This window comes from Hakea prostrata, chromosome 6 (assembly GCF_041222555.1).
Source record: "Hakea prostrata isolate BN-2017 chromosome 6, UWA_Hpros_2, whole genome shotgun sequence".
Classification (NCBI taxonomy): Eukaryota; Viridiplantae; Streptophyta; class Magnoliopsida; order Proteales; family Proteaceae; genus Hakea; species Hakea prostrata.
The window spans coordinates 32,960,426-32,984,557 of record NC_142605.1 but is presented as its reverse complement, the minus strand read 5'-3'; the positions used below and the strand labels follow the sequence as shown (position 1 = coordinate 32,984,557).

Here is a 24,132-nt window from a genome sequence, read left to right as displayed (position 1 = left end):
AGATAGAATTCCTTCAGAGTCCGAATCACTTCCACGTGTGTACTCAACCCGATTCTTCACAATGCAGATAACAAGCGTAGGGCCCACGTGGGGTTCATTGGATTTGGCTCAATTTCTGATTTGTTTTGTCTTTTTTAAGTACGGATTACCTCCCCAGAAGATCCGTGCTTGGTTGATACATACTTTACCAGAGACCCACAAATGATAAAAGTAAATCAAATTTAAGAGAGGTGGGACCGACAATAGTATCCTACGGCCCCAGTGTACTCTAGGATCGGAAAACGTCAAAATATGCAGTCGGGTTTCACTTTTAATTTAGTATACTTATTTATTTATTAATAAAAAAGGTGGGGCCTACTTTTATTGTGGATGGAGAACTGTAGTGGACTACCTACATGCTTCTCCAGTTCTCCCCTTCCCTGACGAGGACTCGTCTTTAACGACGATATCCGGAAGCGGGAAAATCCGGTTGCCGGTATCTCTTCAAATCGTAAGTTGGCGCGAATTGCCAGATTCGTAGTGTTAAACCTAATCGTTGCATATTGGCTTGAGTTGTGACGCTAAGAAGTAGTTGAGAGTAAAGCTCGGTTCTCTCGAATTTGAGTATTGCAGAGAAGAATGGAAGACGAAGTAGGCGAAAAGTCGAGCATCGTAATCGGCTTGATTGAGAACAGAGCGAAGGAGGCATGATCTTTTATTCTTACTTTGATGTTTCCCTTTTTTTGAACAAATGATGCAATTTACAGCTTCTTCAATCTTCGATTGGTCGTGAATCTTGTGATGCTCAATGACGGAGTTGTTTGCAACTTCTAGGTTTGAAATTTTTGTTCTATCTCCAAATAATCGGTTGAAGATCGCTTTGTTCAGAGTTGGGAGTGATGATTCTCGCCGTTCTAATTCTCAATGCGCCTTCGTAACTCGGTTACGAGGTTAAGCATTGAAGCTTCCTACTCATCTGTTAGGTTTAAGTTTCAGGCTCGCAAGCATCAATTTGAAGATCATTATTTGAAATTAAAAATGTACGTTACTTGATACTGGAATAAGATTCAAAGTTTCTTTTGGATCCTTTGGATCTTTAGCTCGAAGTATTCCTTAACGGATATGTAGTTTGATTTGCATGATCACAGATCCTGGCTCACTGAAAAAGGGAACTATGTCTAAAATGAAAAGATGACTTTGTGTTGATATCCATATACCAAAATCTACACTTGGTCTCTTAAAGTGTCTTACGTTCTAAAGTACAATAGAATACCTAGGTGTGAACATGAAGGTTTCTGTGATGCCATCAAGTTGAGTTTTATAGTAGATTTCAGATGTTGAATTCTTATGGATACAATGGTCAAGCTTGTTCTGGATATGTTTTGCTTTAGTTGTATATAAGTTTTTCAGCTCCCAATAAATGCTCTTGCACAATGTGAAACTGAGGTGACCTTCTAGGGATCTCATGCTGGAGAAAGAATATGCTGATGAATATTTGCTGGTAACTTCATTTGCTGCCATTGAAAGCATGATATTCTTTAAATTCTGAGCTCATTAGGTAGTAACAATCCAATTCAACCTGAAATAAACATTTCTTGAACTAATTTTATATCAATTCAATCTCCAATAATACACTTTTACATTCTTTAGTGTATAACTATGAAAATAAGATGGTTCCATGTATTAAGCTTTATCGTTGATAAGTTTTTAAATGGAGTTTGCCTTTTAGTCCCCACAACGATTCCTATGTACAGAAGCGCCTATGAACTTCCATAATTTAATTTAACTTCTTATCGTTTTTATTTGTCCAGTTCGATCAGAGATTTGGATTGATGGATGCTCCAAATTTCTTAAGTTATTGAAGTTTGTTAAAACAATATTTTACAGGCCATAAGTGATATTAGAAACTGCTTTATAATCTTAGATTTATCATGTGAAATTGTTGGCCATTAATATCCCCCTATCTTCTCATATTTTTCATACTAGTCGTGATTTCCCTCTTGGAGTTGGTAACGTGTAAGTCCTTGGGCACCATAAATGTGTAGGAGGAAAATTTAATAACTATAACCTACAGATTTAATGAACTTATTTCAAAGGATTGATCTTGACTTCATTGGGGAGGGTATGAGAAACATGAGAAGTTACATAGTCAAGATAGTTGTACATTGACATCTAACCAAGAAATGGCCAACTGAATCCTATTAGATAGTGTTTTCTCTTTTTCTTTTTGCTTTTCATCTTTTCAGTTGTAAGTAGAATTGTACCTTTTCTGTTAATATATCAAGAATTCTTTAGAGCTAGTGTCGAATAAATTGTTTCACTCGCAGTTTTCAGTTTTGATACCTTTACGGTTCACGATGGCAATTGATAGGATCAATCGTCTGCCCAGGTTGGAGTTGCTGCATTTGACATGAGATCAGCTTCACTGCATCTTTCTCAATTTATTGAGACAAGCAGTTCGTATCAAAATACAAAGACATTGTTGCATTTCTATGACCCAGTAGTAATCATTGTCCCCCCAAATAAGATGGCAGCTGATGGTATGGTTGGAGTCTCAGAGTTGGTGGATAGGTTTTATTCATCATCCAAGAAGGTAGTATGGTTTTGCAGGTGTCAGCACTCCAGAGGACTGTTTGCTCTAGGTCATGTCTAATACCTCACACTGCATTTTCCAGGTTGTGATGGCACGCGGTTGCTTTGATGACACCAAGGTCTGCTACACTTTTATTATTCTTTTATGCTTTTGCAGGATTTTGGATATCCTCATTCACATCTTGTAATTTCTGCCTGTGGGTCTGATCAAACTTCTATAGGGAGTTATACTTGTTAAAAATCTGGCAGCCAAGGATCCATCTGCGCTTGGTCTAGACACTTACTACAAGCAATATTATTTATGTTTGGCAGCTTCTGCAGCTACTGTCAAATGGTAGTGTGCTATCCCATTACTTGAATTTTATTTTTTAACATCTAGGGAGGAGTGGTTCTCTTTGTGAAGTACCCATATATCATCTGACGAGACTTCTTTGCATTTGTTTCTACCATGTGTGGTCCCCCAGGCTTTGATTACCACCAAGAAATAGAATTTCTCTCTTTTTTCTTAGCAGCTATGGCTGGACTGTAATTCCAGATCATGCAAGACTCATGGGCAGATTGATATTTACCATGCATGGCAGCCTAACTGATTGATTTATGATTTCATTGCTCGCCTTTTGAGACTATAGAAAGCAGGTCTTCCCGTCTGATCAATATAGAACTATATTCTATTTCAGACACTCTTCCAGCTTATTGATTAGGTCGAGTAGATAAATTGCCTCACTGGGTCCAAAGTCTCGAAGAGAGGTTGCTGTCATGTTCTGCTCTTTCTTATGTGACATTCTTCTCCTCTACTTTCTTCCTTTCTTCTGTTACCGAGCCGATAACTAATAAGTTTACACTAAGTACAACAACAACAGCAGCCAGATAGATTTCTCTGAGGCCCTGCAGCAACCATATTCTACGTGAAATTTTATGAGATATTCCTTAGATTAAGAAAATTTTGAACAAATATGTGCACAGAGAGCTAAGGGGGCCTAATTATCAGTGCAGTCAGGAGTCCCTCACAAATTCATGAACACTTTGACCTTCAGTTTGTCAATTTCCTTCAGAGCATTCCTTATTTGTTATACATGGTAAGTAGGAAGGATTTTTCCTCTTTCCCTCTTTCCCTCTCCTTATTATGGTGAGTCAATCTAAAGTTTCCAGTCTCTAATTCATGTTACCTCGTGCACTGATTCCTCCGATTTCACTAGTTAGTCCTTCATTAATCGAATGGTTATCATCTCTTAGAATTTTCTGTGAGGTCCCTGTGCCTTTGAATACTTGTTTTAAATTTTCTGACTAGTTAAATTTATCATTTTTGTTAACAAAAAGATTCTTAACTGCATCTTGCACAGGACAGAAGCAGAGAAAGGGGTAATTGTTACGAACCACTCATTGTTGGTATGATTTTGTTCTTGATGCAATTAAGCTTTTTGCTTGATTAGTAGATGCTCTACTACATCATCTCTGTTGTCTCATATTACCTGGATCTGTTCTGAGTGTCGATATTCAATATGGGATTGGGTGCGATTGTTATAAATCTATGGTTAGGAGGGTGATATTACATATGAAATATGGTGAGGTTCTTTAACTCTGTACAATGTTGAAATAGCAATGATCTCGTTAGTTTACATTTATGCTATCTTTGAAGATAAGTAGAATATAAGTACATTTCTGTGGAGCTTTTATGGTTTTCCATTGTGTGTGTATATTTCTAATGAAATATGTCAAATATTTGTTAAATTTCTTTCCTCAAATACTATGAGAAAGCTTTGCCTTTTTTCATAATCCTTCTTTTCCTTTTTGGTTGATGAAGTGTTTTAACCTTTGATCTGCTTCATGCTTCACTGAATTTGGCAGGTCACCTTTAATGGCTCATTTGACCATATGAATATCGATTCCACTAGGTAACTGGTTCGAAAGATAACCCCCTTTTTCAGTTGCTGGTTTTGTGTTTCATCCTGAAAGTATGGTTTTAATGCAGTTATTGTTCCAATGTCTTATTCAAATGATATTGCACAGGAAGGAGTATGAATGCACATCACTGTGCTTTATTTTAAAATTGCGGTCAGAATTCTTTTGAATGGATCTGATAGTTGAATATGCATAACAGTGTACAGAGCTTGGAAATCATTGAGCCACTACATTCAACCCTCTGGGGAACAGGCAACAAAAAAGGAAGTCTATTTCACATGCTTAAGACAACAAGAACTATTGGAGGGTATGTTGATTGGCTAACTCATGCTAGTGGTTCTGTTTCCCGCTTTTAGTTATTATGTTTTAGTTGAATGATTTCTTGCTTTAACTTATAGACAGGCATTGAATGTCATCATAATTTTCTGGTTGTTGGCTTTTCATCAGAAACATATATTGAATAGCGGAATGTTTTACATCTTCATTTCTATAGGATCCAGAAAAGCCAAGTAATCAGAAACGGATGGATAACTGATAGGGCCCCAGGATCATGCCATGTGAGAGAGAGAGAGAGAGTGCTAGGGTTAGTTGAGGGGTAATAAATAGAGGGAATTGAGAGAAGAGGGTATGAATGTTATGTGAGTGATTTGGTAAGTCCTTGGTTCAAACTAGTCTCGGGGTTGGATCTTGGTCCATCTGAGTTATTTAGGCCCAAGTTGATATTAAGAGAAATTGGGTTTTAGTGTAACAAAATGGACCAGGCCCATAGTGGATCTTTTGAACTAGTTGGACTCAAATACTTAAACCCATGGGAAGAAAAGGATAGGCTGTGTATTGGGTACTAGCAGCAACAGGGAGTGGCTCTCCAGCATTTGGATGGAGAAGCCTTGGAGTGGGTTTATTGGAGAAATTGGCCGGTGTTTGATTGGATGAATTTCAAAGAAACCCTGCAAATTGAGTTCGGTAATGGCCAGGCGACACATGAATGTGGTTTCGGACAACAACCATGAAGAAATTATAAGCATTAATACAGTGACAGAAATGGAAGACCAGACCAATTGGATGGAAAAATAGCTGAGAGGACTCGCTGGAGGAGACCGATCGAGTTTTACAGTGGTCCCATGTTGTACTGGAGAAGAAGGCAAAGTGATAGTTAGATAGTCGATGCTAGTGTCCGTGACTACTAATCAAAATGTGATGAAAGGAAGAAGAGGAGTGGAAGGAGGCCAGAGGCTGGTGGAAACCAGCAGGTGGCGGCTAGGCTTTTTGTTTGCAGAAAATGGAGAAGACCACCCAGGAGGATTTTTAGGGTTCATGTGGTTCACCCTAAACCGGTTTATGGGTTTGGTTCACATCTTAAGAGCCAACGGTTTTATCATTTGGGCCCAACTCAAATACACACAGTCTCAAACTTAGGGCCCAAGTGAACCAAGATCATAGATTGGGCTGTCAGGTTCCCTAAGAAACCTCCTTGGGCCCAGCCCATTCTATTAACCCTAAGCCCAGCGCATCCCTTTAAATCGATACCCTCTTCTCTCAATTCCTCCTATTTATTACCCCTCAACTAACCCTAGCACTCTCTCTCCGCCATATGGCATGATCCTGGGGCCTTATCAATAACTTTCTTCTTACTATTGCTTTAAGCCTATTTGGAGTGAATGGTATAATGTTCCCTTAAGTGGAGAAACAAAAGCATTTAAGAAAGAGATGCCCATAAATGTTTATTTGAATTGGTTCGAAGGGTTGTAGGAACCATCTTTCCTATAAGAGTCAACTGAAGTACTTAGTAATTCCTATGGCCCTAGATGGACTAAAATAATGAAACATGATTCTTTTATCTAATCAAAATATTTGGGATAAGGCTTTGTTAGGTTGTATTGGGCGCCACCAAATTCATGGATGCTTGGATACAAGATATTGATAAGTTCTACTCCAAGCAGTATCACCACAGTAGTCAGGAACCTGTCCTTCAGTTCCTTGACTGAATTTATTCTGGTTCACCTGGACCAACTTCGGTTGGTTTAGGCCATACCAACCATGTGGTGGCATTTTCTGATCCACCCAAAACTGATTCTAATCAGTCCAGTCCAACTCTTAGTGAAAGATTGGTTGAGAGTAATTAATGCATGTGCAAGCATTATCTGGTTCTCGGGACTTCGGAACTATTAAAAATCTTAGGATCAGTCAACTCAATACGTTAGCTTGTTGATGGTTGTGTAAGTCCTTAGATGTAGGCCAGTCATTCATAGCTTTTAAGTCCTAAAAATATGCTGCTTATTAGTCAAAGAGTCTAGTACAAACTAGAAAGTCCCAATCTAGACTCCTAATCGCTCAAACAGGACTGCTTGTTGGTATTTTGAACAAGTTAGAAAGCTGAATTAAATGTCTGATTTTATACCCAAAGCTGTGAGATGCAGTGAAGAATTTCGGTTGCTTGTTAAGAAGTGTCAATGCATATATACAGGGGAGGGGAAAGAATTAATGACCAGTAATATTATGACTTTATCACTCAGTCACTTTATAAAAGAGCTGTTGTAGGCATTTGAATAAGTTAAAAGGTTGAATGAACTTTCTGGTGCCACTTGCTGCAAGATGTAGTGTAGCATGGTGAGAAGCTGGGTTGGTTGGCAAGATGCTGACCTAGGCCTTGTGGTGTTTGATCATGTCCTTCTTATAACTTGTTATTCTTCTTTTTTATTAAAATTTATCAGTTGTAGTTGTGTTCTCACCTCCCTGCAATTCTTTCTAGTAAGAATTTCAGACATGAAGCTGGATTCCATTACAAAGATTGCATAGAATGTGCCCGTCATGTGGAGTCGTGGAGAAACTGCGAACGCTGGGATGTATCTATAAAATTGAAGAACAATGTCTTAAAGTATGGGCAGCAAACAGATCAAAGTACGGGATCTGCTGATAATAGTATACCTGCAAAGATAAGCAGCAGAGTCAAAACAGGCTCTCATGAGGGATTTAATTGCATCTTTATTGTCAAATTAGTTTTATTTAAAACAATCTGTAATGAACATGTTTGCTGTTACACCAGCCACTTTTGCAATGTTAAAATTTGTAATTGCAGTTGCAAAAATCTGAACTTCTGATAAACTTGGTTCAATCTTTCATTTTAGGACTAATCCTAGTAGTTAACTCTCTTTGAGAGTGTGCTTTGTTATTTTAGTCTTTGACCTGACTACAGATGATTACAAAGTTGTGTTGAACTGAAGCCAGTTTTATCACAAATCTTGCTCTGCTGTTTCAGTTCTATTGTAAATCTTATCTTCTTTTAGTCATGAATAGCGGCAAATTTCTTAAATTTGGGATGTGCATGTTCGATATGACATCTTCATTTTCTTTCTTTCTCTAGTACCAGACTTCTCCGTGCCAATCTTTTGCAGCCTTTAAAAGACATTGGGACTATCAATGCCCGTCTTGACTGCCTGGTCAGTATCAATTATTGATTCTTGACTTTTTTTGTTAATTTTTTAGTGATAACTACCTTGTCTTTCAAGTAAATCACGATTTTAGGCAACTTATTACATATTTCTTTTGAAATTCTTCTACTTTGTGTTTCCTGTTATAGAATATATTATTTTTATATCTAAAACGGTTGAAGGATAATCTGTTGACCCATGGTCCTGGTTACACTAATGTGTCTCCAGGTTCACTATTTCCTTGTAGCACATGTGATCATGCTAGGATATTATTCCCAATTCTGTAAGCTGGCTACATCTATCATATTGATTTAGAAATAGAAGCATATATTTTTCTCATATACATATTCTGAAAATTTTCAGCTGTTACTCATTTTGAAGGTGGTGCAGTATGTGACAAAAGTATTTTAGAAGTAATAATACACTATTTTTTCAATTTAAAAATTGTGATACTAGCGTATCTTTCTGGAGAATCTTTTTCAGGATGAATTGATGAGCAACGAGGAGTTATTTTTTAGTCTCTCGCAAGTCCTCCGTAAGTTTCCAAAAGAAAGTGGTAAGCAGAATTTAGTGTTTGATGCCTATATAAAAAAGGCTACTTGATTTTCTGTGTAAGCTGTCAATTTCTTTGACCATCAAAGGTTCCTGCTTCAATCCAGATAGGGTATTGTGTAATTTCTGCTTCAAGCCGAATAAGGTTACAAATGATATCTTGGGAGTAGAGAATACTAGAAAGAGTCAGAAGTTGATTTCAACCATTATCCTTCTCAAGATTGCTTTGGAAGCACTGCCCTTGCTCACCACGGTATGTCAGAACATTAACCTCTTTGAATAACTATGATTCTAGGAATAACTTGTTTGTTTTAAAGGTCACATACCCCGTCATTCTCTTACCCTTTGGAGAGTCCTTAACCTAGCCCTGCCTACCAAATCCTTCCTCATAAGCCGTCACATCCCTGCTAACCCTAACTGCATCCTTTGTTGGAATTGCCCCGAAGACCTTGATCACCTCTTCTTTTTATGCCCCTTCTCCCGATCTCTTTGGGAGAAAGCCCTCGCATCCATTTGGCCTAGGTTGAGACGCTCTTACGGCTTTGCCAGAGATTGGGCTTGGTGCTTACGAGCCTTCCCAGGGTCCTCTCCTTGCGATCGAGTTGGCAAGCTAGTGTTTGGTGCGGTTATCCACCACTTATGGTGGGAGCGAAATCTTAGGCGTTGGTCTTCCATATCCCATTCCCTTGATATGATTTGGAAGAACATTTGTTTTGAGGTCTCTTCTAAGATTCCTCTCCTCTCCCCACCCCACGGTGATAGACTCTCCTAGGAATAGGCTAATTGTTAGTTCCTGGAATCTCACCTCATCCTTTAGGCTTCCCACGTGAGAGGCTTGTTTCCCCTGCCCCCTTTATTCTTCTCTTGTATTCTTGGTGTGTTGTTTTTTTAATAGATTTCTTTATTCATCCAAAAAAAAAAAAAAAAACTATGATTCTAGGAATGACCGAATTTTATTCCATTTCAGGTGCTTAAGGATGCAAAAAGTTCTCTTCTTATGAACATTTATAAGTCCATTTCTGAAAATGAAAAATATGCCGCCATAAGGAAAAGGTATCATTGTATTTAGCTTCTAATTTTGTATTATTTTATCTGCTTGAAGGCTAATGTTCATAAGAAGAGAATCCTATATATTTGTGGACTTCTGAGAATTCATATCTGAGGTGTTAAATCCAAGAAACTAACAGTCAGGCTTGCATTCCATGAGGATATATTCCTAGAAATAAAATATAAAATAAAAAATTTCATTTTGGCTACAAACATCCTCAACCCTTATCAAGGTTTCTTAACAGGCCTTTTTAATTCAAAATATAATATGATAAGTTGATTACGAATATGATAAGTTAATTATGAACAAACTATGTCAGATCAATGAGGATAAAGTGGTGGATTAGGCTGATGAGGATATATATATGTGGAGCTCTAATTCCACAAGTGATTGTGGAAGGAGTAATTTTTTCTCCATATCCACAGTAAACCAGTTTTTCCTTCAAACTGTAATTATTGCAGACTAATCTTTCCATTGTTATGGCAGTAACTCTTAACAGATCATCTCAGGTTCACATGAACATGGTTTTGTTGGAAATGAAACTAGACAACTTTTCTTATGAAAATAAACAAATACACAAATAGGTGAAATTTTGCCTTGAAGGGAAATGACATGTGGAGTACTCAAGACTCAACTTCAGCTTAAAAAAAATATAAGAACGAAACTCAGGACAAAATTATGATTAAATTTGTTACTTGAAATTAATGCTGAGAGTCCTATTCTTTTATATAATTGTTATGTGCAAAATACCATACCATTCCTGCTAAGAAGTACTAGTGACATTATATTTTCAATCATTGCATATATTATCCAGCAAGATTGTCTTGAATTGACAAACTACAAGTAGTTGGAAGTTCAAACAAGGCTTAGATTGGGAATCTTTCATTTTTTCAGTTGTTTGGTTACACAAAATGTGGCAGTTCATGTTGGACTAATTTCTACAAATTTGTGATTGGTTATGGTTTGGGTTATGTGACAAATGTCATACCTTTTAGTATTTGTTTCTCTTGTATCACTCGTGGTCATCCATAGTATGAAACACCATTCTTGAATCTTGCCTGAAGGCAAATTTAGTTAATTTTGAACATTGTTTGTGAGTTCTTAATGATTTGGCTTCTTTCCCCTAAAGATGTTGCACTTATCTTTCAGAATCAGTGAAGTGATTGATGAAGATGTACTTCATGCACGGGTCCCTTTCATTGCTCGTACGCAGCAATGTTTTGCAGTGAAGGCCGGAATTGATGGACTTCTGGATGTTGCTCGGAGATTATTCTGTGATACTAGTGAAGGTGTTACTGATTTTCTAGTAAACCTTCCTCCTTTTGTTTGGATGAATTATTGGGTTCGTATTCTGAATACATTGAGTTGACAGCTATACATAGCCTTGCAAACAAATACCGTGAAGAATTCAATCTCCCAAATTTGAAAATTCCTTTCAAAAGTAGACAGGGGTTTTACTTGAGCATTCCAAAGAAGGATATAAATGGAAGACTTCCCAGTAAATTCATTCAGGTTGTACATATGGTGTCTATTATCATTATTTAACCTGCAGGGCTTGTAGTGGTACTAGCTGATTTGCTAAATGTTCACAACATGTAAATTAGGTCCTCAAACATGGGAACAACATACATTTCTCAACTCTTGAACTTGCTTCTGTGAGTATCATGTTCATTAAGATTTTTCCTTTGATGCACATCATAGAGTTTAATGTTCTCTTAATGTGGTTTTTTTGTTAGCATATTGAGATCATATTTATGGTTCTTGTGCATTTGTTTTTGACTGTGTAATGTGCACTGAGGCTATGATTAGATTGAGCATGGGTCAAATCAGAATTTATTTATTTATTTTTTCTTCACTTCTTCTTTTAGAGCATAGATCAATCAGATGTTGCATTGATTTGTACACTCATGTCAACATTTGGAAAAGAAACATCCAGTGTGATTAATTATGTAAATCTTACTAGTACTTTTAACTCTTTTCATAAACTTGTCTTGTTTGTTTCTGAGACAGTGCTTCAATCTTACAGTTGAATGTTAGGAACAACTCTGCTGCCGCAGATTGTTACATGCGAACAGAACTTTGTCTGGAAGGTTGTTCTAAGCTCAAGTAAACAAATTTTCAAGTTCTAATGATTTATTATGATCTTTCTTCTTTATGTGGATCATCATTTGTGTTCTGTTGATTCAAGAGGTGTTTTCCAGGATATTGACATCACTGATGAGAGGACAGTAGCTGACTTATTCGCACCCCTCATCCCCAACCACACCTTCCACCCTCACCACACAATGCCCCCCCCCAATCTTTTTTTTTTGCGGGGGGTGAGTGGGGAGGGAAGAAAGATGAAGAAAGTATAATACAAAATCAACCTTGAACCTGGGAAGAACAAGTTGGATAATTGATTTTTTTATTGTTTTTTCTCTCTCTTTCTTTCCTGTTTACATATGAAAGAAGAACATAAAGCATTAGAAGAAGGGAATATGATCAACTCTCTCAGTCTGTCATCCTCTCACCGATGTCTCCCATGATTGCCATGTCTCAATGCTTTAAACATAATTCTTTTCTCTTCAATATGCTCAGTATATGCAACAGCAACTTGAGTCAATCACTTATTGTTGTCTCAACAGTAATCTTTTAATTTGTTAGCCTTATGGAACTATTGATGGTGGCATGTGCATCATTATTTCAGTGATTTGTTCTCGAAATTGTATGGCTGTGGTGGAAAGTATGCTATGAACAACATAGCCTTATACCAACTAAATGTCATCGGTTACATGGATCCTTTCTCACCTGTCAACTCTATTCATAGTCATAAATGGTGCAGGGGCCTGAGCAATGCATGTCTTTCGTCCCCACCTCTTGTAGGATTATTTTAAGCTTGCCCCTGACTCTTTTTGATCTTTCAATTTATATCAGGCTAGTCCTTCAAAGTGGATCATCCTAGGCCTTGATTGAACATGGCCACCTCAAACAACCTTGCTCTGGCCTCTGACTAATTACTCGCATCTCAGGTCTAGCATGGTCATTCGTTATTTTGTCCTTCCTAGTTTTGCCAGACATCCATCTCATCATCCTAACCTCTGCTACACTTAGTAATCTATGTGGCACTTCTTAGCTGCCTAACATTCTACACAATACAATGTAACCGATCATATGATAGCATTAAAGGAGCCTGCTCATACTATTCTTAATATACTTCCTTTTTATTTTTATATTTTTTGTTGTCCTATACTCCTGGTGCCTGATGCTTAATGTTACTTGTATCTTTTTTCCTGTTTTTATTTTAAATATTATCCTTTGTTTCACTTCCTATTATGCTTTATTCAATTTCAGCACTAATTGATAGCATAAGGCGGGATGTTTCTGCGCTAACCCTTCTTGCTGAGGTCTTATGTCTTCTAGACATGATTGTAAACTCATTTGCTCAGACAATATCCACTAAGCCTGTTGATCGTTACACAAGACCAGAATTTACAGGTTGATGTTCATTATTTCATCTTGAAGTTTTTCGAAGTGCAGTAGATTAGTGCTTGACTAACTTTGATGTTGTTGTATAGATAATGGCCCATTGGCAATTGATGCTGGCAGGCATCCTATTCTGGAAACCATACACAATGACTTCATTGTATGCTCGATTCTTATTTTGGCTTTGCCAGCATCCTATTCTGTAAACCATACACAATGACTTCATTGTAGTTCGAATTTTATTTTGGCTTCTAGGATCCACTAAGATAGTCAGACATATAACATTCACTATTTATAATGTAAATGCATAAATATCTCTTGGAGTTGATGGTTTAACTTTTGTTCTGCAGCCTAACAGTATTTTCCTTTCTGAAGCATCCAACATGGTAATTGTCATGGGTCCAAACATGTAAGTATTCCTTTTGTGACTCTGCATTTTTCTGAATGCTAAATAGTGAATTATTGACTATTTAAGATGGTGATAGTCTTAAACTTCTGTTGATTGATGTTCCGTTGCCCTTTATTTTGTTCAGGAGTGGAAAGAGTACTTATCTTCAACAAGTGTGTCTTTCAGTTATACTCGCTCAGATTGGTTGCTACGTTCCTGCTCGCTTCTCATCCATAAGAGTGGTTGATCGGATATTCACACGAATGGGAACAGGGGACAACCTTGAATCCAACTCTAGTACTGTATGTTTCCCAAACTTCATACTTCATAGTTCACTGGTAAATCATGTTCTAGGGCATTTCTGTTTTTTGAATCTTACTGTGTTTTTATTTGTGGGTGAACAGGTGTTGTTTGTTTTGTTTTCCTTCTATTATTTCACCTTATACCTTCCTTTTAGTTGCTTAGATTTCTGATGAAGGAAAAATCTTCATAGTAGCTTTTTACAATTGCTTGCTAACAGACATTAAATCTTTTAAGAGTATTTCTTTAATATAAGAGCCAGATCCTATACTTGCCTGGTTTTTTGCTAGCTAGACTCCAGACAAGCAGCTACCAACAGTACATTAGTGAGCACAATTAAGTTCACCGGTTTAGGTTGTTAACTATTTAAAGCTTCTACCATTAAAAAAAAGTATCTATAGCATATAGCATAAAAAAGTGTACCCAGTGCAGGTCGCTGCAGGGTCTGGAGGAAATGCATGCAGTTGAGTGGCTATTTCCTGATTACTAAATCTATGATCACTTGGTAACGACGGAGCAAATAACCATTGCACCAGGTCCACCTTCCATGACAAGTTTGTTTAATAAAAAATTAACAAATTCTTTTAAAGAATTTCTCCAGTTGTAGATGTTGTGGTTGTGTATACTTAACATCCATACAATAATTTCAGACATGCCCGCAAGAACTCCCTACTGATGAGGGGTATGTCACGACCTCAGTTTTCACAGGCTTGGTGGGGCCCACATTATGGACATTTAACTAGGGCACGTGATAGTTCCTTTCTTTATCAACCTGTTTATAACTACTAAAACAAAATGCTAAACTAAACATTCTCAAGAACAAAACAAACAACCTGTTTGACAGTTTGACTCATAAACATATGTACACAGTCTAAAGTCCTGGTATGTTTACATTTGATCATTCAACAGTGTCTAGTTCAGTACATACAGTCTTAAAGGAATATATACATCTACAGTCCAGTTAAACAAACATTAGCTGTAAGAAAAATAAAAAGAGTTTCCATTTTCCACTTTAAAGGCATTGTTAGGTGGCAGCACCCTTGCCCTTATCACGTATTTGGGGACCTGTCAACATTTACAATAGTGAGCTTTGCGGCCTAGTAAGCAATATAGATAACCATGTAAGTAAGTCAGGCAATTCATCATGCATCAATTATCACATCAAAGTCATATAACATCATGCTTTCCAATTTTCTTTTCATTTTTCTTTTTCCTTTTTCATTATTAAACCAGACCTAAGCGCTACCTGTAGAGAGAGCACCATCAGTCTAGACCACATAAGTGGCATTTGTCTCAATCTCAGTCTTAGAGGTTCTCATTAAGAGATTCTCTTTTCAGTCCTTTGGCACACTGCCAGGTGTTCTCTATAGAAGGCCATCATCGGTCTAGTATATCTTTCCAGTTTTCAGTCTTACTTATGCCCTCCCATTTGGGTAGACTAAGTACTAGGACTTACAGAAGTCGCTTCATGCCCTCCCATTTGGGTACGTTAAGTACAAGGACTTACAGAAGCCATTAACATTTTATTTATTTTTCTTTTACCCTTTTTATATTCGATTTCAATATTGCATTACCATGCTCTATCTATTTCAATGTACATTTTTCATTTTTCATTTCAATCATCATTTTGTCTCATCTGAATAAAACTAGACACAATTTATATAATCCAGTCATTTAAATATGAGAGCATGATAATTCCACATTTAATAAGCATAAGCATCATTTGAATTATAATATAACATCTCAAGAATACTATTGACATTTCAACTAAAGCAATTCAATCAAGTTATTAAACTGTCATCCGATCCCATGCATTCTATTCCATTCACTTTTTTTATTTTTTTATAATTCATTTCTATTCCATTCACAAGGCAATACATCATGCATTTTAAAAAATTGCATTAGTGAGTCAATAAAATCAATTCTATATTAACATGTAAAAACTATCTGTCTACTAAATGGAATCACCTACTTATAACATACATGAGTTGGTCGATATCACTTACCTATTCCTGTTCCATGTGTATGTAAATCCGCTCTCCCTCTTGTATCCAGAACAATTAACAGCTATTTCGAATACGCAGAGCCAACAGGGGATTTCCTCTTTTTATTTTATTTATTATTTTCTCTCTCCTCTTTCCTTTTCTCTCTCTTCTCCACGTTCTCCTCTTCTATCTCTCCTCCTTAACTCTTTAATGGCTGCTCTTTGTTTCTTCTTAACTCCTTCTCAACTCTTCTCTCACCTCTATTTTACAGTCTCTTCATCTCCACGCATTACCTTGATTTGTTTACTTTATCAACATTATGTATATACAATATACAAAACATGCCACCTCCTCCTTCTCATTTCTCTTATTGAATGACACCTCTCTCACCTTAAGGTTTTAACACCCACGTTAGGTGGGATGGAGAGGGAGGTGTCACACCTCCCTCTCTCTCTCCTTTTAATCTATACATATATGTATATGTATGTATGTGTGTGTATATATATACATAAATGTATATTTAACTAATTAGATGGGCTTTGTTATGGGCTTGTGGCCAGCTTTATTATCTTACGCAGGGCCCACTCTAAGGTGCTAATATTAGTACATCTGGGTTCAGAAAATTATGCTGATCATTTCCTCGTTTTCAGTTCAGTCTAATTCCACTGTCGTGGGACCCATAAGCGATGTCTGACCTTGACCAAATGTCAATTGAAACTAAGTCTTATTTAAGTTATTCTTTAACTACACTCAAACCATTTGATTAAACCATCAAACCAACCATCAGATCCTTTAATAATCTTAAAGGCTGGTACATTCACACACAATAATAAAATAATAATATAAAAAGATGCGGGGCATCACAGGACATAGGGTACTTGTACATTAATGCATGGTTTACGATATTGGTCTCAACAGGGATCTGTGTCCCTAAAAAAACTGAGATCTCGTGAGATCTGGTAAAAATCCCTAATTAACTCAACCCAAATCGAGGGCCCAACTCAGTGGGTATTAGGTGTCAGTTTAGGTTAGAATTTGGAATTTTAGCTTATTTTAGGCCTTTTAAACACAATGGTGACCTTAGATTTCTAAGAAATTAAAGTGTATATACGAGTTCCAACTCGTCCATAACTTTGAAACTGATATGCTGAAAGAGAGAACATGCAGACCAGTAAAACAGGAAATACACAACCATTACTTGATATAAATGAAAACATAAATGTTTAAGGTCAAATAATACATCAAACATGTTCAGTTGTTCACATTTTCACATTACAACATCGGTATACTTATAAGTTACATCATGAGAGTGCAAAAGTAAAATCAGTGACTACGTGGCTCCTCCAACTTCTGCTCCACCAGCACTTGTTCCAGTACCACCTCCACCAATGTAGGACATAGATATTGAAAAAAATGAAGTTTGGGAAGAATATTCACCTTCTTCAAGATTGGCTTCAAGATTAGTAGATCTTTATTGTAGATGAACTAAACAGCTTGATGATACAGCCTAAGTAGAGATCCAACTAACTTTTTGTTGAAATCCTGCCAAAACACCCAAACCAGCTTTTTTTTTTTTTTTGTCTCGACTCACATGAGATCTCATTTTTAGGTCTCAAAAGAATGAGCTCTCAGTGAGATCCCTTGAGACCTCGAACCATGGCTTAATCCTAGGAGGTGTCAGCTGAATCATGTGAACAATGGTCACAATCATGTCCTGTGAGGATGAGAATAAATCTCATGGAAACAGATCCTGAACTTTGTAATCTTGTAGAGGTGATAGAAAGGATGAGACAATAATAGATGACATGGGAAGAAGTTCTGGCCTTTTAGTCCTGTGGCAATGATTAATGGACATTACATTTTGGTTTAACAACCAGAATTTGTTAAGTACTTTCACATTGTGCAACAAGTCATGAATTTTGTTAAAAAGGTTGCAGAATAGGGACAGATATCCCAATGCTATTCTTTTATCTTTCTCATATTTGAATTCTTCTGATTTCTGGTCCTGTGTGTTTTCTGTTCCCTCTATATAGAATTTCATTTGTTAGCCAGATGAGGAAATTGTATCTCTTGGCATGGGAGGAAATGAGTAACCTGCGTTCAAGAATCCATTTCTATCCTCCATTGTTAATGATAAAGTGTAATGTATAGAAACAACTTAGAACAAGAAAACAAGATCACTCACCAATTCATTAAAAGAAGCTTTAGCATCTTTGCAGCTCTCATGTTAAAATTGGAAAATGCAGTGTTTTCAGCAAAAACCTTCTAATCATTTTGAAGTATCAAGTTAATATAGCTTGTGATATGAAGTACACGATTTTCTCCCCTAAAATTAGGACAACTCTCATAAGGCATCAGTCATTGATTAAGCCATGTGAATTGCAGTTTATGACAGAGATGAAAGAGACAGCTTTTATTATGCAGAATCTCTCTCCCAGGTGTGCCTATTGTAGGTCCTTAATCAATGTACATATATATATGGACACACTTATACCATGATACGAAAATGAAGGCGTTCACATTTATTTGTGGGCACTATGTGGTTGCAGGAGTCTAATTGTTATGGATGAACTTGGGAGGGCTACTTCTTCTACTGATGGATTTGCAACTGCATGGAGCTGTTGCGAGCATTTGTTATCTTCCAAAGCGTGACTACTTGAACTACAACATATTAACTTATCCTCAATGAAATATACTGATAATATAGATTTGAATTAGTATTACAGTGCAGACATGCTCCCTTCCCCTCCATTTGTATCAGGGTTGTGAAGCTATTTTTGGTCTTTTCTAAGTTTGTAAGGTCTTGTCATTGTATCCGAAAATTTTAAGGTCAAGTAAAGAAGATGCTTATTCCCATACCTAAAACCAATGCCTTAATTGTATAGCCCTTTTGACATTTGGTTTCCTTTTTTGGGTGTGCTGTCATGTAATCTCTACCAAGCAAATCCCATTACTTCCTCACAAATTTGTCGTTCTAAGCATTTTACATTTTGCATCTGCTATTTCTGCGTAGTAGAGGAACGTCTCAAAACTATTTCTCACTCATTACGTCTTCCCATTTCTTTCTTTATAGCATATACACTAATACAAGGTCAATTCTGGTTGCATTTCTGCATTTAGTTGTAGCTTTTACTTTTTTACTGTAATTGCTGTACTCTTGTTGATATTGTGTATTGTTGTTACTGAATGTCTTTGTGCATGCTGACTTGGCTGAACCATTCTTTTTCAATACTTATTAAATATTTAATTTTTTTTGAAGTAACCTGCTTCTTTGATACAGGTATACTATATTTGCAACTCACATGGAAAACCTATCTGAACTTGCAACAATCTATCCAAATGTGAAAATTCTCCATTTTGATGTAGATGTAAAAAACAACCGTTTGGAATTCAAGGTGTTCATGTCATTTTTACATTTTCCATTCCCGTCTCCAGACATTTTCTGATTGTTTGGATAGTATTCTTTCCTGAAAGCTCGATTCTCTTGATTTAGTTTCAACTCAATGACGGGCCAAGACACGTACCACACTATGGACTCCTATTGGCTGGAGTTGCAGGACTACCGAGCTCAGTTATTGACACAGCCAGGAGAATCACATCAAGGATCACAGAAAAGGTAACTGCTCTTCTGAGTCTTTATGTTACAGCACAAAATCCATGAGTTCACACTTTACATGATTGATTAGCCTGCTCTTACGTGTAGACATGCTATAGAAAGGAAGATAAAAAAGGGGGAGGGGGAGTGGAATGAAGTGGTCTCTTCTTTATTTGTTTTTAGTTAATTAAGTGGCAGTTTTATAACTTCCTAATTATCTTGGTGTTCATATCTAATCAATGATGTTGGTCTAGATGAGCTACCATCCATGGCGTGACATGGAAAACTAATGTTCAGGAAAGTATTATTCCTGGCTAAGAGGTTATTGGGATCTTTAGGCTTTGGGTTCAATGAGGATGGTAACTTGAATGAGGAAGCAGAAGTTTTAGAAACGGCCAACCTTATGGAACTATACCAGATCTCCAAATAAAACCTTGACATCTTACCACCTCATTCCCATTGCATCATGGTGTCCCTTTTGCATTTTTTCCAGGTAAAGATCTAATATGAATTGCATAGTGAGTTGACCTTCCCTATTTTTGGTAGGAAATGAAGAGGATGGAAGTGAACTGCATGCAATATCATCAAATTCAAATGGCGTATCGTGTTGCTCAGAAACTAATATGCTTGAAATATTCCAACCAAGACGAGGATTCAATCCGACAAGCACTGCAGAATCTCAAGGAGAATTATGCTGCTGGGAGGCTATAACTGTTTTCTGGTAAAATGAAGCTGAGTATGCTGTGAAGAACAAACTTATTAAGTAGCTAGGGAAGCAACAAAAGAAGAGTTAGCGTCAGCAGCAAGTGTAGTCTCAACTTTCAATCATGTTGACCGAAAGTGGGACGGTGATAACCTTTTTCTTCTCTTCTCCTGATTGCTGATGGAGATAGCGTTTTATTTCTTCAAAGATGTCTAGTTTCTCAATTGAACTTGTCATTTTTCTTAACTGAATTGACTATGACCCTTAAATCAAGCATCCCAATTAACCCCTCGGGACTTGAAGATAATTAATGACCATAAACAATGATTTTCTAATTATGAGACAGGGCTTTCCGTGCCTCAAATGTAGGAGTACAACAATGGTAATTCAAAGAATTAGAAAACAAATTAAAAAAAAAGAAAAAGAAAAAAAGAAAAATCCATGAGAGGATACAACAAAATGAGAAATGGATCCCCTTAAGTTTTTCAACTATGTATACAAATGGAAATAGAGAAGTGTTTCTATAAACAAGCAGTTGGAGAGACTTGTCCTCCAGCAGTTCCATGTGCATTCTGGCAAGATGACTGTGCCACACCTCCTTGATATGTTAGCTGAACATCTTTCAAACTAATTCCTTTACATGGAGAAGTCTTGCTACAATCAAACTTCACTGCAACTTTAGTTGCTGATGTTCCCTTGATATTGCTGTATGTCACTTGATTAATTTGTACACCAGAACTCTGTAGAACAAAGAAATTGCATTTCAAAAATCAAATTTAGCATAAAGTGAGTTGTTGAGCTAGATTCAATACTAATGATTCTATAAAACCTGAATTATTCACTTCAAAACTGACCTGTTTTGGGCAATTTTCATTTCGAGGGCAATAATGCTGATCGATAACGATGGGGTTCTGAACATCATTCATCACAACTTTCTTAAAGGTAACTCCTCTTACGTATCCATTACTAGGCCTTGCCCAAGATTTGATCCTTACTCCGTTTTGAGTTCCTGTGAATACAACATTTTGCACTGTCACATTTTCCACACCTGCTTCCACTCGATCTTTCCCCAGGACTCCCAATGCTACATTTTGCACAAACGAGTTTCATCATCAGCATAATCATGGTGTATACTACAATTAACAAAATTGCCAAATAAAAACAAAAAAGGATCATACACACATGGGCAAAATACAGATATTAATATGGTTCTTCCAAGATTGGTTATACTAGTGTTTTAATAAATGATAATGTAGAGAAATCCTCATCTCCAAACCCCTTCCCCATATAAATGGATCCCCAAAGAACCTTAGATTGTTTTGAAAAGTTAACAGAAAAAGAGCACGCTTTAGTTATCACCGTAGAAAGTGTCTACGAGAATTTGATTGTCAACATTTTGAGATCTCGCTGTTTTGATAATATGTCAAAATTTTGAGTATTTCAAATCTCATCTGCATGTATTTGAAATAATTCTATGTCAAAATTTTGAGTATTTCAAATTTCATGTATCGTTTGTACTCGCTACTCAATAGTTTTTTGGGTTAATCAGTTCTACATTATTTATTGTTTAAGCATAAAAAATAACTCACCTTATGCCATGTCCAGGTCCACATGCAACATTTTTAATCCATAAGTTGCGAGTGCCTTGGGCGATAGAGATGCAGTCATCCCCGGTCTTAATTCCGGTATCAAGGATCTTCACATTGGTTGAGTCTTGTACATGTATGCCGTCCGTGTTTGGACTTGTCTTTGCGGCGTGGATTTTGATCCCTTGTAACGTTACATTTTGGCATGTGTGTATGTTAATGTGCCCAAGTTCTGCATTTAGGGACGTAAGCTTCTGGACAACAATGTTTCTTGAACTGAAGATAGCAAGAGACTGCAAATCATCAAGCACAACCTTCATATGAGATTTTTGACATTGCATGAAACAAATAAGATCAACTAGTGAAGATAGAGATTTAGCTGAACCGAACTGAACCAACCCTAAACCAAGCCATTGCACCCCTACAAAAGAAGGTAGAATATTGAGAATCTATATGGTATACGTACTGTTGCACCAGCTGAACACTTCCCCTTAGAAGCCTTGCATGCCCACAAGCTTGAACCCTGACCATCAAGGTAACCTCCAATGACTGTCAACCCTTTAACTCGATCAATGGTGAGCCAATTTTCTACAGATCCAATCTTTCTGTAATCAGGAGCAATTAGAATCCCATCGATTCTAAGTTGCATCCCTGAATTCTTACATGGCCCATTGAAGGAAACTGGATTCAGAAAGTACTTCTTCTTAGGTACAAATATAGTTGTTGGCTCAGAAGAACTGCAAGATTTGTTCCATGCTGCTAGAAATGCTTTGCTTGCATCAGTTTTCCCATCTCCCTTAGCTCCAAAATCTGCAACATTGATGTCTGCATTTACTAATGATATGAAGAAGTTGATGATAAGGAGAAGAGAAAGCAAAGATTTGTTGGGTATTGTAGACATCTTGTGCGGACTCGTGTGAATCTAAAGAGGTTTCAGTTTGATGACAGAGAGGAGTGATGTGGGAATGTGGGAAGATGGGAAGATGTGGAGGTTTGGTTTCCTTTTATTGATTACAGATTTTTAAAACGATCTTCATGTACATGAACTTAAAGGCGTAACGGTTAAGGTAGCCGTTAACTTGTGAAAGAGATGATAAAAGTGTGATTTTGGTTTTTGAAAGCTCAAGAATCGACTTCTTATACACTGTATTTGAAGGGCTTTATGTCCTACAGTGTTAATATCTTCAACAACAAACGATTGAAAGAAGAAAGAAGAAAAGAAGCATTGGATCCATGCATGCCATAGATTACTCAAATCATTTCTGCTCGATCCCTGAATTTGGGTGATGCTACACCTTTTTTTCTGATAAATAACGTAAAACCTTCCTTCTTCTATTAAAGTTAATGATCTATATTCTTATCCTCAGAAAGACTATTATTAATATTTATTTTTAAATTACACAAAGAGGTGTCTTTTTATTCACGTTTATCATTTTCTTCACAAAATGTAACCTGACGAAGTAACGCTACCGCCGGCAAAATTATTCCTTTTTGAGTTTGGATTTTTCTCTTTTGAAGGGCTCTCTCAATGATGTACAATAAATTATCTGATAGAGTAGATTTTTGTGCTGTTTTTGAATGGATATTACTCGCTATGAACTTAGGCCTTAAAAACCATCAATACAAAACCTGAAAAAACTAGTTGTTCTTTGTTCCGGTCACCTGCAGCTTCTCAAAAGCACTCCAAAAAACTCTATCATCCATGATGGCCGGTAGATTTGTTTGAATCCCATTCCTATAAGAAGTAGATCTCATCAAGTAGGAGTCATTTTAATTTTATTTATATCATCAACGAAATCCAAAGAAACCAAGATTGTTAAGGGTGGGTTCTACATATAGAATTCTTTCAGATAGAAGGGCAAGACTTAACTGCCCTTTCTTCTGGTGCCGACTATGAAGGTTTGTTAGAGTAGTAACAGGCAGTGAGGTTTGCAAATGAAGCAATGAGGAGGAAGAAGGAAGGGTAAATCTGAAGAAGGGGAATCTTTATCCTCTTTGGCTTTTGAAGACAAAGATGAAGATGAAGAAGCGGAGTAAATAAAGGGTGGCAACAAGGAAAGAGGGTAAAACGGTCTAAATAAATTCTTAAATGACCAAGCGTTGTTTTGGCCATTTATGTAAACCAAAGCTCAAGGTAAGCTATTTTTGTTAAGTCATACAATCAATGGTTAATTTTGTAGACATAAACATAGCTAATCTAGTAATTTTCCCAATAAATTACCTGATAGAGTCGATTTTTGGGTTGTTTTTGAATGGATCTTTTCAAGTTATTTCTATGGGATACTTTGATTCTCATAATTTTTGCAGAATCTGAATTATAGTATATGATTAAGGATACGTATGCTCTTCTTTCCTAGTCCCCAGACCTTTGATTAAGTAAATTAATCTCGCGTAATGAACAAGTGGTTTTTGATCTTTTACCTAAACCTTATGACTTTGTTAAAATGGTTTACGAATTTAGCCCTAGAAGCCATGTATAACACTAGCCCTACTAAATGGAAGTATGTCCTAGTTCAAAGTACATGTCATTGATTCTAATTTTCTAATATATTTATTTTTAAAGCAAATTGCACTGGCACCCCAAAATGAAGGCCTTTAAGTACTAACACTCTATT

The 24,132-nt window shown here is 36.7% G+C and overlaps 2 protein-coding genes across 2 annotated transcripts; one reads left to right on the top strand and one right to left on the bottom strand.

Moving 5' to 3' along the window:
• The first annotated feature begins 423 nt into the window (after positions 1-423).
• On the top strand, positions 424-20,240 carry MSH4 (MUTS-like protein 4). The gene is made up of 24 exons (XM_089158082.1): positions 424-684; positions 2,369-2,572; positions 2,655-2,690; positions 2,793-2,905; positions 3,912-3,957; positions 4,417-4,463; positions 4,670-4,777; positions 7,832-7,907; positions 8,382-8,454; positions 8,558-8,703; positions 9,418-9,503; positions 10,648-10,787; positions 10,871-11,010; positions 11,103-11,153; positions 11,525-11,588; positions 12,829-12,972; positions 13,053-13,120; positions 13,311-13,369; positions 13,494-13,650; positions 18,019-18,071; positions 18,183-18,281; positions 18,914-19,028; positions 19,127-19,249; positions 19,775-20,240. Exons 1-24 carry the CDS (start codon positions 619-621, stop codon positions 19,937-19,939), a joined length of 2,379 nt encoding a protein of 792 aa, XP_089014208.1. The 5' UTR covers positions 424-618; the 3' UTR covers positions 19,940-20,240.
• Positions 20,241-20,368: 128 nt separating this feature from the next.
• Positions 20,369-22,418, bottom strand: LOC149013409 (polygalacturonase-like). The gene is made up of 4 exons (XM_089159786.1): positions 21,984-22,418; positions 21,525-21,810; positions 20,786-21,018; positions 20,369-20,671 (listed from the first exon to the last, which is right to left on the bottom strand). The coding sequence occupies exons 1-4, from the start codon at positions 22,416-22,418 to the stop codon at positions 20,453-20,455; spliced, it is 1,173 nt and encodes a 390-aa protein (XP_089015912.1). The 3' UTR covers positions 20,369-20,452.
• Positions 22,419-24,132: the final 1,714 nt, after the last annotated feature.

Coding starts and splice junctions, on each gene's coding strand:
- MSH4 (XM_089158082.1), top strand. CDS start 619: ATGGAAGACGAAGTAGGCGAAAAGTCGAGCATCGTAATCGGCTTGATT. Junction 3,958..4,416: donor TTACGAACCACTCATTGTTG/GTATGATTTTGT, acceptor TGAATTTGGCAG/GTCACCTTTAATGGCTCATT. Junction 9,504..10,647: donor TATGCCGCCATAAGGAAAAG/GTATCATTGTAT, acceptor CTTATCTTTCAG/AATCAGTGAAGTGATTGATG.
- LOC149013409 (XM_089159786.1), bottom strand. CDS start 22,418: ATGTCTACAATACCCAACAAATCTTTGCTTTCTCTTCTCCTTATCATC. Junction 21,811..21,983: donor AGTGTTCAGCTGGTGCAACA/GTACGTATACCA, acceptor GATGATTTGCAG/TCTCTTGCTATCTTCAGTTC. Junction 21,019..21,524: donor ATGTGGACCTGGACATGGCA/TAAGGTGAGTTA, acceptor TTGTGCAAAATG/TAGCATTGGGAGTCCTGGGG.